Source organism: Leptodactylus fuscus, chromosome 1 (assembly GCF_031893055.1).
Source record: "Leptodactylus fuscus isolate aLepFus1 chromosome 1, aLepFus1.hap2, whole genome shotgun sequence".
NCBI lineage: Eukaryota > Metazoa > Chordata > Amphibia > Anura > Leptodactylidae > Leptodactylus > Leptodactylus fuscus.
Window position 1 is genome coordinate 194,451,095 of NC_134265.1, and position 12,107 is coordinate 194,463,201.

The 12,107-nt window shown below is 41.2% G+C and overlaps 1 protein-coding gene across 4 annotated transcripts in view; it reads left to right on the forward strand.

Annotated features, from left to right (window-relative positions):
* The window catches only part of MYO9B (myosin IXB), a 148,228-nt gene that overhangs the window by 29,251 nt on the left and 106,870 nt on the right, over positions 1 to 12,107 (forward strand). For all 4 annotated transcript variants that reach the window (XM_075280924.1, XM_075280941.1, XM_075280933.1 and 1 more), the window contains exon 2: positions 5,643 to 6,524. In XM_075280924.1, the coding sequence (XP_075137025.1) occupies positions 5,697 to 6,524 (828 nt within the window). In that variant the 5' untranslated portion in view covers positions 5,643 to 5,696. The remainder of the gene's footprint in view (positions 1 to 5,642; positions 6,525 to 12,107) is intronic.

Sequence of the window (12,107 nt, forward strand, 5' to 3'; positions counted from 1 at the left end):
TAATTTATTTTTCTTTTTTCACCTGTCTTAATGCTAATTAGGCTATCTACTGCCAAGTGGGTGGTCTTCAACAAGAGAACGGGGTGTGTTTCTGAGCTTTCACGCTGTCCACTCACAGGCTTTTCTGCTCTGACTCAAGACCACCTACTTGACAGAGATCTTAGTTATTTTAGACTCCATTACTGACTGCTCAGGAATGGCGGTGACTAGAGAAAAAAAAAAGTCATCTGCACCTGTTATGAATACAGGAACTGGAGTTGGTTGAGGTGGTGAAAGGTCCTCTTTATCAGTCAACCTCTAGTGAAATCCACTCTGCTTAGCCAAGCTGAGCTGCAGAAAGTAGGAGGTATCAACATATGTTTCCTTCTCTTGTGGCTCATTACGTAGTTTAATTATGTAAAATGTGACTTTTCTGATGACCCTTTTTGTTTAAATCTGATTTGTCAAGTTCTAATGCAGGGGTCCTCAAACTGCGGGCCACGTGCGGCCCGCCAAGCACTTCTGTCTGGCCCCGCCGACAACGCCGGCAGGCGTGCATTTATAATGAAGCTCCTGGGGAGCTCGGGCCAGGCCATGGAGCGCACTTCACTTTACCTATTGGAGGGCACTGCTCCTGATGTCTGTGCAACCTGCTCTGCCTCCGGCCCACTGTTTGAAAAGTTTGAGGACCCCTGTTCTAATGTATCTTTTCCCCACTTTATATATTTTTTTTATCCATTTATTTATTCTTAAAGAGGACCTTTCAGCTCCTGGGGCACATGCGGTGTAATACACTGATAGAAAGCCAACAGTTTCACAGCTTCAAAACCAGAGCTTCCTTTAAAGAGGACCTTTCACCTCCTGGGGCACATGCGGTTTTATATATCGCTAGAAAGCCGGACAGTGCAGTATCTGCTTTCACGTTCTGTACCCCCGATGAAGAACTATCGGTGCCGTACCATAGCCCTTCACTGTCAGAAGTGCGTTTCTGACAGTCAGTCAGGAACGCTCTTCCTCAGAGTAGCATCTATTGCGCTGTACTGTGAGTGCAGTGTGGAACACCTCCCTCCCCTCCTGATAGTACTCGTACTGGAGGGGGGGGGGGGGGGGACATTCCTCAGCGTCATCGCTGGGTGGTAAGCAATGCCCCTTTCACAGTACAGTGCAATAGATGCTGCTGTGAAGAAAGGCGTTTCTGAATGACTGTCAGAAATGCCCTTCTGACAGTGAAGAGCTACGGTACCGTCACCGATAGCTCTTCACCGGGGGCACAGAACGTGAAAGCACGTCCGGATTTCTAGTGGTATATAAAACCGCATGTGCCCCAGGAGGTGAAAGGTCCTCCTTAAAGAAAGGGGCCACACGGTGGCTCAGTGGTTAGCACTGCAGCCTTGCATCGCTGGAGTCCTGGTGTTCAAATCCCGCCAAGGGCAAAAAACCATCTGCAAGGAGTTTGTATGTTCTCCCCGTGTTTGCATGGATTTCCATCCCATATTCTAAAAAAGACATACTGATAGGGAAAAATGTACATCGTGAGCTCTACATTTAAAAAAAAAAAAAAAAAGTCCTCCTTAAAGAAAGCTGTGGTCTCCACACCTATGGCTAGGTTCACATCTGCACATGGGTCTCTGTCATTTGTGTGTTTCCCAGGGGTCCCAAATAGAGCCTGGCTGCTTAAAAAAAAAAAAAAAAAAGTGGTTTCCCATAGACTATAAATGGGGGTTTGTTGGATGTCTGCCGTTTTTATACGGAAACCAGCGGAGAGAAAATTGATTCTATCGTGTGCAGGATGAAGTGATTCCTTTTCCATTGGTGACGTGAAGTTCTAAATGTTTGAAAGTCTAAAAAGTCCTATGTAGAGTATCCTAAGCAGTCACGGTGGGCAGGTAGTAGCTTCACCCTAGTCACACTGTCTCCTAGACATATGTCTGACTTCTCTCTCAGACTCTTCACTCTAAGGAAGATTTCATTCATGCCCAGGAGGAATGTTTGGCAAGAGGACAGTGTGACGAAGCTGCTCCCTGCCATAGTAACTACTTAGCGTAATTTACATATGACTTTTTCTGCTTTCAGACTTAACCGGTTCCCTTCAATACCTGTCTTTAGTATATGGTCTCTTTGTTTTGCTGTATTAGAGCCCATCAGCCTTGACTCCTGCATGCATTAATATAATGCTTAAATATTGTGCTGCACTGCCAGATTTAATATTGGTGTTCCTGTTCAATTGACTATGGGGCATGGCAGCTTCTGCCTAACAATTAGTGTACACTTTCCAATCCAGTATTTCTTGTATTACAGTCTTGTCCTCTGCATTTCACCTTCATGCATTGGCCCTTTGTTCTAATGGTGTGAGTTACAAAGATGAATACTGTGTTTTATTAAGTATCCTGAAGAATATTTCATTGAGTTTGTTTTGATAGTTTTCAGTGCACAATGGAAATGTGGTACATTAATACTGACGTAAGTACAAAACTTTGGACCTTTCACATCTCATTATTCAGGATTAGAAATACATAGGTATCCATCAAAAAACACTATGAAGCTGTGTGTTCTGTTCAGACAAACCTGGTCTGGCTGGTAAATATGGTTGGCACATGGACAGTATTGCTTGCCCCAATTATGGTCCTGTGAAAGCCTCTTCAAGGACGTCATACAAGTAAAACTAGGAAAGGACCAACCGACCGGATAGGTCAAGGACAGTGCTCACCCAATTATTATAAATCTTCTTTATTGAACAACACTCAAAGGGTATGTCACAACGCATTTCGGACCAATAGGTCTTTTATCAAGTGCAAATGTACTGGCCTGGGATGGCTTGGCTTGGCCAGGCCAGTACATTTGCACTTGATAAAGGATCTATGGGTCCGAAACTCATTGTGACATACCCTTTGAGTGTTGTTCAATAAAGAAGGTTCCTAATAATTGGGTGAGCACTGTCCTTGACCTATCCAGTCGCTTGGTCCTTCTCCTGTTGCTACGTGATACATCCCTGTGACGTCCATCAGCTGCTGCCCTCCATCTGGTTCATCTTCCCAGGATCAGATACTGATTGTGCTTTGGGTTGTTGTGACGGTCTCACCACCCCGTCAGGTGAGCAGACAATTGTCGGTCTATAATGTATCACTCTCAGCCTGATTTACTACACAAGGATCGGCTCAGTGTCCGTCCCCCCCCCCCCTTTTTTTTTTTTTTTGTCATACAAGTAAAAATTTCACATATGGTTTAAAACCACCATAACAATGGCAGACACTTTTCATTAATATGGTACATTGAATTAAATACTCATGTTTGCTGAATTTGTGTCAAATTTTTGTAGTGCAACCAGTTGATTGTGACTGTTGCAGTCCACTGTGTTGCATACAATTCAGTGCATTCACTTGGACAATTAGTTGTGCTATATAAGGTTGCAGTGTAGCCCTGGTCTTACTTGAAGGGAAGGTCAGATTGTTGCTGGACCCACTCAACTAGACCATTAGAGTATTGATGTCCTAGATGTACAGGGATGGTTAATGATGACACTAATGTAGAGCTGGGTTTAGTCATGTGCTAAGCATTAGACTCCATTTAGCTCTCATTATGATTCTGGCTCCTTTTTGGTAGGTTATTCATAATTTAATATGACCTAACCATGACCTGGCGCAGAGTCAGTCTGGCAGGATGTCGTCTGTGATTTGATGTATTACAAGAATTATTTCCTGATGCTTCTAGAGAATGTGCTTTCTAAGATCCTAATGGCAGTTTTGCAGTAGCCTGAATTTAATTTTTGGAATTCTGCTTTTCGTTCTGCCAAAACTGCTTGCTACATCTGACATAGTTAATGTAGTTCTGTTCTTCATAAGTTACAGTATGTACCATCATCTTACTAAAAATAATAACACTTCAGCTGCCAGTTTTAAAACTTTTTTTGTGTCTAAAATGGAATATCATGTGATATAGAAAATTTAGCAGATGTTTACCTTTGGGATCCATAGTAAGGTGCCTCTGGGTAAACTTGCTGAGGACCATCTTACAAACCAGATTTGGGCACTGAAATCCTACTTGTCCCGTCAGTATTTGAAAATAGAAGGGCAGATGGATTTTTGGAAAGACCAAAGCTCTCAAAGAAAGCACCCTGATTGTTCATGATATATTTTTCCTTTGTTCTTTGACACTATGAACTATTGTAATTGCCCACACACAAATTCTGAAATTAGTACATTAGAGGACATGTTCAACTGTGGATTCCCTTCTAGGGTGCATTCACATGGAGGAAAATGGTGAGGAATTTGATGTGGAATTTCAGCGCTGAAAAAAAAGCCTCCCATTGAATTCAGTGGGTTCCTTTTTCTGCTAGCAGGCAATGGGAGGTTTGTTTTTTTTCAGCGCTGAAATTCCACACCATTTTCCTCCGTGTGAATGGACCCTTACCTATACTGAAATATCCAGAGATGTCAGGGGAGATGAGAATCTCAGATGTCTGTTCAGGGGTGTCAGTGGCTTTCTTGCCTTTCCCCATTCAAACCACATGCACACTCGGAAAAACCCAGGATGCATATGTAAGGAGGAGTCAAGTGAGCTAGCCGTAGGCTTAATGAATGTTTAGCCAAATAGCATTGCGCAATACATTGCATTTTCAATGCTGTTTTTACATTGTGCAACGGCAGACTGTTTGATACGGGAACTAATGTGTTTCGGTACAAGGCTGCACAACTATGCAACTTGGCAAGCCAGTCCCATTCACTACAGAGAGCATGGCACGTGGACTATTAACCAACTACAGTGCTTGCCCCAAGTCACTCCTCATTAGTGCAGCTTTGGTTGTATCAAAGAAACAGGTAGGAACGCTTCCCCTTTCCTTTCCCCACTCCCCACCAATGATCCTCTCAACATGGTGGGACCTGTTACTATGCTTGAAGGGACAGGGAGGGAGAATACCACAAGCAACACACTGTGGGTTCCTGATGATGTGCCATTAGAGGTTTAGTCAGGATTGCTATGGGTTGCCAGTGTGCTATGCACTTGTGTTGGGTATAACCTAAAATTTTACTTTACTTGATAAAGAAATTAAAAAATTGACTTACAAACACACAGTTGACATGTTACACTTAGACTTTTCTGTTTTTTCAAGTGTCTTGGCGATGATTCTTCTGTCCTTTAAAGGGAACCTGTTGGGCTGATTTTGAGCATTAAATCATCTACAGGTTCTTCTGGATTAAGGAGGGGGGGGAGCCATAAGGACCTGTAGGTCCCAGATCACTTTGTTATGAAGCCATCTGTGACCACAATAAAAATATAAGAATAAATAAAATAACCGCTTTGTAATCACCCTGCCACTGTACATCTCGTTTCAGTGCAATTCTTCTCTGAAGCCAAAGCAGTGCATTTCTGCTTCTGTCCATGCACTGTACCTAAAGCACTTGCACAGTGAAACCAGGGCTTCACTGAGGAACTGCGCAGGTGCTGAGAGCATCAGAGAGGAGTCTGAAGAAACTCATTGGAATTATCTCTAGGAAAATATAAAAGTTGATTTATTTTAAGTGCAGGTACAGACTAATTTAAAACTGTGCAACTTGGGATTCTAAACCCTTAGTTTATAAAGACCTGTGGAGGTTCCCTTTAATAATCTAATGGTGATGTATTTCCATAATTCTAGTAAAAAAATTTTTTTCCTTATTACATTACAGATGCTGATTGCAACTTTGTGATCCGCGGCATGCAGGACTCGAGACTGGCACAGAATGAGTTTAAAAAATGACGCCAGCCATGACAAGGCATCTTACAATCTGTACATTTATTCCCAACTCTCTCAAGAAGACTGCAACTACTGTACTGTTTTGGCCACAAAGGAATCATCTGCCTCCGACATAATAAAAAATGCGGTTGCTGCTCTTTGTCTGGACACTTCTAAAATCTATGTCCTAACTGAAGTGAAGGAGTCAGGAGGAGAGGAGTGGGTTCTAGATGCCAATGACTCTCCAGTTCAGAGGGTTCGTTTGTGGCCACGCAAGGCCCAAGAAAGGCATTCACAAGCAGAAGGATACTATTTCCTATTACAAGAGAAGAATCAGGATGGAACCATTAAATATGTCCATTCTTCTCATGTGTCTGAAGAAGAAGCCGCCAGGAGGCTTGTGGAGAGGGGCTTTCTTCCTCGCCCCCAGGAGGACTACAATGATTTGTGTAACTTACCCAATCTTACAGAGTCAACCATTTTAGGAAACCTGAAAGTTCGCTTTTTAAAACAAAAGATCTACACGTATGCAGGAAGTATTTTGATAGCTATTAATCCTTTTAAATTTTTACCTATCTATAACCCAAAATATGTCAAAATGTATGACAACCACCAACTGGGTAAATTGGATCCCCACATTTTTGCTATTGCGGATGTGTCTTATCATACAATGTTAAAGAAGAGGGTTAACCAGTGCATAGTGATCTCTGGAGAAAGCGGATCTGGAAAAACGCAAAGTACCAATTTCCTGATACACTGTCTGACTGCACTTAGTCAGAAAGGCTATGCCAGCGGAGTGGAGAGAACCATATTGGGGGCTGGACCTGTGCTTGAGGTAAGATTTGTTGTGATTAGAATATATTAATTTAGGTCTCCTATCTATCTTATCAACCTGAAGAAATTGTATCTTATGATACATTCTACTTTTGCAGTTGAAGTTATTGATAAGCTAGAAATCAACAGTTTCATATATTGCTTTAGTTATAGCAGATAAGTCAGTGATAAAAGTAACGGAGTGATGTGCAGTAGATGCTATGAGTTAACATACAGGTGCAACAAAATTCTTGTACGACCTCTTTTCTTATAGTTGCCCGATTTTGCTGATCGTTGAGAAAAATGCAGTTTAGACCACACAATTGTTATATATTATTATTTGTGACTTTTGCTTGGCTCACAGTGGTTTTTAAATGTGTGGCTTTAACGTTTACATTATAGTGAAAATATCTTTACCTTTCCACATTTCTATTTGGTTTTGTGAAACCTAAACTATCAAAATCATTTGGACACTCCAAAGACGTACTGATAGGAAAAAATGTACATTGTGAGCCCTATATGGGGCTCACAAGCTACAAAAAAATATAATTTGGACTTCTCCTTCCAGATTTTTATCTAGAGGACCTTTCACCTCCCCTAACAAGTCCAGCTCTTTTACATTATTTAATAGTTGCGGCTTCACTGATTCCTGCACACTTAGAGGGTGGTGTCAGGTAGGAGCAGATAAGCGGTGTGACGCTGAGCTCTGACACTGGCTGCTTGTGATTGGAGCTGTGAGTCTTCTTCAATATTGTTAACTTCAATACCTTAATAGGAAGTGGCTTTTATCAAGTGGGTCCCATTTATTATGGATGGTGGATATTACTATTTTAGTTGTTTTGCGCTGCCTAAAACCTTCCATGCTCTCAGTTTGGTGCCCTCTCTGTAGCATTAATGCTCATCCATCCTTTCTCCACTGCTCCCAAACTTTACACATCGACAAGTTTATGGAAGAAAGAAGCCTTGATTTTCTAACCCATTACAACCTATTTTTATGCTAGGTTCACACTAATCTTCGTGTTTCTGTTCTTTGGGTCTGCTTGGAGACCCAAAAAATGGAAACCCTATCCACTTAAAAAGAGGTTACCTTTGGACACTGTAGACTAAAATGGGGAGCACTGAATTTTCCCAAAATCGGCGAAGAGAAAAGTCCTGCTTGCATATACAGTGTTGGCCAAAAGTATTGGCACCCCTGCAATTTTGTCAGAGAATTCTCATTTTCTTCGAGAAAATGATTGCAAGCACAAACTCTTTGGTATTAAATATCTTCATTTATTTTGCTTGCAATGAAAAAAACAAAAAAGAGAATGAAAAAAAAAAAAAGTCAAATCATTGATCATTTTACACACAACTCCAAAAATGGGCCGGATAAAAGCATTGGCACCTTCAGCCTAATAATTGGTAGCACAACCTTTAGACAAAATAACTGCGAACAACCGCTTCCAGTAACCATCAATGAGTTTCTTACAATGTTCTGCTGGAATTTTAGACCATTCTTCTTTGGTAAACTGCTCCAGGTCCCTGAGATGTGAAGGGTGCCTTCTCCAAACTGCCATTTTGAGATCTCTCCACAGGTGTTCTATGGGATTCAGGTCTGGACTCATTGCTGGCCACTTTAGAAATCTCCAGTGCTTTCTCTCAAACCACTTTCTAGTGCTTTTTGAAGTGTGTTTTGGGTCATTGTCCTGCTGGAAGAAGACCCATGACCTCTGAGGGAGACCCAGCTTTCTCACACTGGGCCCTACATTATGCTGCAAAATTTGTTGGTAGTCTTCAGACTTCATAATGCCATGAACACAGCTATCAGTCCAGTGCCAGAGGCAGCAAAGCAACCCCAAAACATCAGGGAACCTCCGCCATATTTGACTGTAGGGACCGTGTTCTTTTCTTTGAAGGCCTCTTTTTTTTTTTTCCCCTGTAAACTCTATGTTGATGCCTTTTCCCAAAAAGCTCTACTTTTGTCTCATCTGACCAGAGAACATTCTTCCAAAACGTTTTTGGCTTTCTCAGGTAAGTTTTGGCAAACTCCAGCCTGGCTTTTTTATGTCTCTGGGTAAGAGGTGGGGTCTTCCTTGGTATCCTACCATACAGTCCCTTTTCATTCAGACGCCGACGGATAGTACGGGTTGACACTGTTGTACCCTCGGACTGCAGGGCAGCTTGAACTTGTTTGGATGTTAGTTGAGGTTCTTTATCCACCATCCGCACAATCTTGTGTTAAAATCTCTCAACAATTTTTCTTTTCCGTCCACATCTAGGGAGGTTAACCACAGTGCCATGGGCTTTAAACTTCTTGATGACTCTGCGCACGGTAGACACAGGAACATTCAGGTCTTTGGAGCTAGACTTGTAGCCTTGAGATTGCTCATGCCTCCTCACAATTTTGCTTCTCAAGTCCTCAGACAGTTCTTTGGTCTTCTTTCTTTTCTCCATGCTCAATGTGGTACACACAAGGACACAGGACAGAGGTTGAGTCAACTTTAATCCATTTCAACTGGCTGCAAGTGTGATTTAGTTATTGCCACCACCTGTTAGGTGCCTCAGGTAAGTTACAGGTGCTGTTAATTACACAAATTAGAGAAGCGTCACATGATTTTTCAAACTGTGCCAATACTTTTGTCCACCCCCTTTTTTATGTTTGATGTGGAATTATATCCAATTTGGCTTTTTGACAATTCTTTTTGTGGTTTTCCATTGAAGACAAATTAAATGAAGATAATAATACCAAAGAATTTGTGATTGCAATCATTTTCTGGAAGAAAATGAGCATTATCTGACAGAATTGCAGGGGTGCCAATACTTTTGACCAACACTGTACGGTCTCTGCGTATTTTAAGCGGAAAGGGGGCAGAATCTCTGAACAGTCACCCAACGCATGTTTGACCAGAGCCTTAGTTTAATGGGGTGTGAGGGTCATATTCCTTTAATAGGCTTTGGTTTGTATTGTTGATTTAAAAACACTTCCTTATTTTTACCAGTATGAAGAATCCATAATTTGTCTTCCCTTTTTTTTTTTTTTGCCTGGTCTTCTTTCATTTTAAAACTCAGCCAGCTTCCACTGTTCGATATAATGCCCCGTTAACATGGGGCACAGGATGGCGTATTTTGGTCCTGATTTTGACGTGGGAAGCTGCATCAGAATTGGACCAAAATGTGACTGTCGCGGCGTCCCGCTCCTGAGTAGGCCCAAATAAATGGGCCTAGCCCGAAGGGTGCTGCCGCGAGGCGGACACTGCGGCTGAATTGGCCACGGATTCTGCCTGAAAAAAAGGAAGCTAGCGGTCTGCATAGACCTCTCTTGTGAGGGGGCGGATTCTGACGTGGATTCAGCGCCAAAATCCGCCCCCTCTTGCCCCATGTGAACGAGCTCTTAAAATTGCTGTCCTATAGTGCGTATATCTAGCAAAGTTCAGAGAAACGGCTGATCTTGGCAAGCCTGACATACACCAGAAAGTAGTTACATGATGCTTTCATGTCTGCAAGGATGGTACCTCGGTTTAGACCGTTGGGGACACTTCTGCCATGACTGGATCCAGTCTATTATTATTTTTATTTTGTGGTCAGTCTAAAGAGCAAGGGCTTCTGTTTGAAGGTGGGCAAAGTTGAACGCCCCCTCTCTTACGACTATGCTCATAATGGGCTCAAAAAATCTGCTGATTTTCTCAGCTGCAAGAAATTGGATCCAGGAGCCTGGACCCTGAACAGAAGAGCTTTTCCTTCAGGTGACACTCAGATCGGGAACTCCAGAGGTAGATATCTTTGCTTCATCAGAGAATACCAAAGTAAACCACTTTTTTAATCCATCAAGAAGGAAAGGCAGGTGGTTGCAATTGACGCACTCAAGATTGGAGCATGGAGCTAGCGTATGCCTTCCCTTGGTTTGCATTGATACCCTTGGTGTTTTTAAACGAAGAAAGAAAAAAACAAAACTGATCTTTGTTCCATCTTGGCCCAGGAGGAGCTGGTTTCCAGTTTTAAAACAATTTGCTTTGGAACTCCCATTCCATCTTCCTTTAAGACCAGACCTGCTGTTCCAGGGTCCCTTTCTGCATCCGGATATAAAGAAAATGACATTAACAGAATGGTTCCTGAAAGGACCATCCTAAGCTGCGTTCACAAGGAGTTTTTTGGGCAAGAATTCGGTCAGGAAACTGACTCAAATTCCTCCTCCAAAAAAACTCCTCACCATATAGTCCTATGGTGGGGCGTTTTTAGGAGGAGGAATTGAGTCAGTTTCCTAACCAAATTCCTGACCAAAAAAACTCAGTGTGAACGCAGCCTAAAACTGATAGTCATCTCCACACTCAAAAGCCTCGAGAAAGTAAATTCTGTCATACAATAAAATCTGAAAAAAAATATCTTCCTGGCATCTCCCCCTTTTTTTTTTTTTCAGGCATGATTCAATAAAAGTCTCTCACCTAGTATTCTAAAGGTACAAATATCAGCACTGAGTTGTTTCTATGATACCTGTTTAGCAAAACATAGATGGATAAAGAGGTTCTTTCAGGCTATATGTACAGTAGTTTAAGACTCTCTCAAAAAATCAGTAACACCTTAGTTCTAAAAGTCTTTGGTTCAAATAGGGGAGAAATCAATGGACTCCTTAGATCTAAATTTTCTAACTCTAAAAACTGTCTTCCTAGTAGCAATTACATCTGATAGGGGAGATCCACTTTTTATCTATAAGAGAGCCTTATTTAAAAATCTAGGATGACAGAATTACATTCAAGTTAGACCCGTCCTTCATCCCTAAAATTGACTCAGTTTTTCATAGGAACCAAGAAATTGTTCTGCCTACTTTCTGTTCAGCACCCAAAAATCTGTAAGTGGCTTTTTATAGTTTAGATGTAAGAAGAATATAGAACTACATTACCTGGGAAGACATCTCATTTTTGCAGAGATCAAAATTTATTTTTTCTCTTTGCCGGCAAAAACAAAGGCAAGCCCTTTACAAAGTGGCTAAAAACTTTCACCCATCAAGCTTGTACAATACAAAATCTTCAACATTCAGAGGGAATAAAAGCTCACTCAACCAGGGCAGTGGCCTCATCCTGGGCAAAAATAAGAGAATCTTCTATTGACCAAATTTGTAGCGCTGCATACTTTCATTAGATATTACAGACTGGATACTCCATCCAATCAGGTTGTGTGTGTAACATATATATATTATGTGTGTGTGTGTGTGTGTGTGTGTATATATATATATATATATATATATATATATATATATATATATATATATATTTATTTATTTTAGTATAAATTATATTATTTATTTGTGTTTTTATTGGCAGGAATAGTTAACTTTGCACTTGAATAACTAATAGTATTTATGGATCTCCTTCAAGAGTTATCTATAGCCTCACAGTAAATGTTTCCTGAACGTCTTTCCACTTGTACTAAGCAGGCTGTACAATGAATTTTCATTTCAGTAGTGGTATACTTGGGGTACTTTCAACACTATACGTTTGCAGTCTACAATTATTATATGTAGTGGAGAAATCCTCAGCATACAGTGTTGGCCAAAAGTATTGGCACCCCTGCAATTGTCAGATAATACTCATTTTTATTCCAGAAAATGATTGCAATCACAAATTCTTTGATA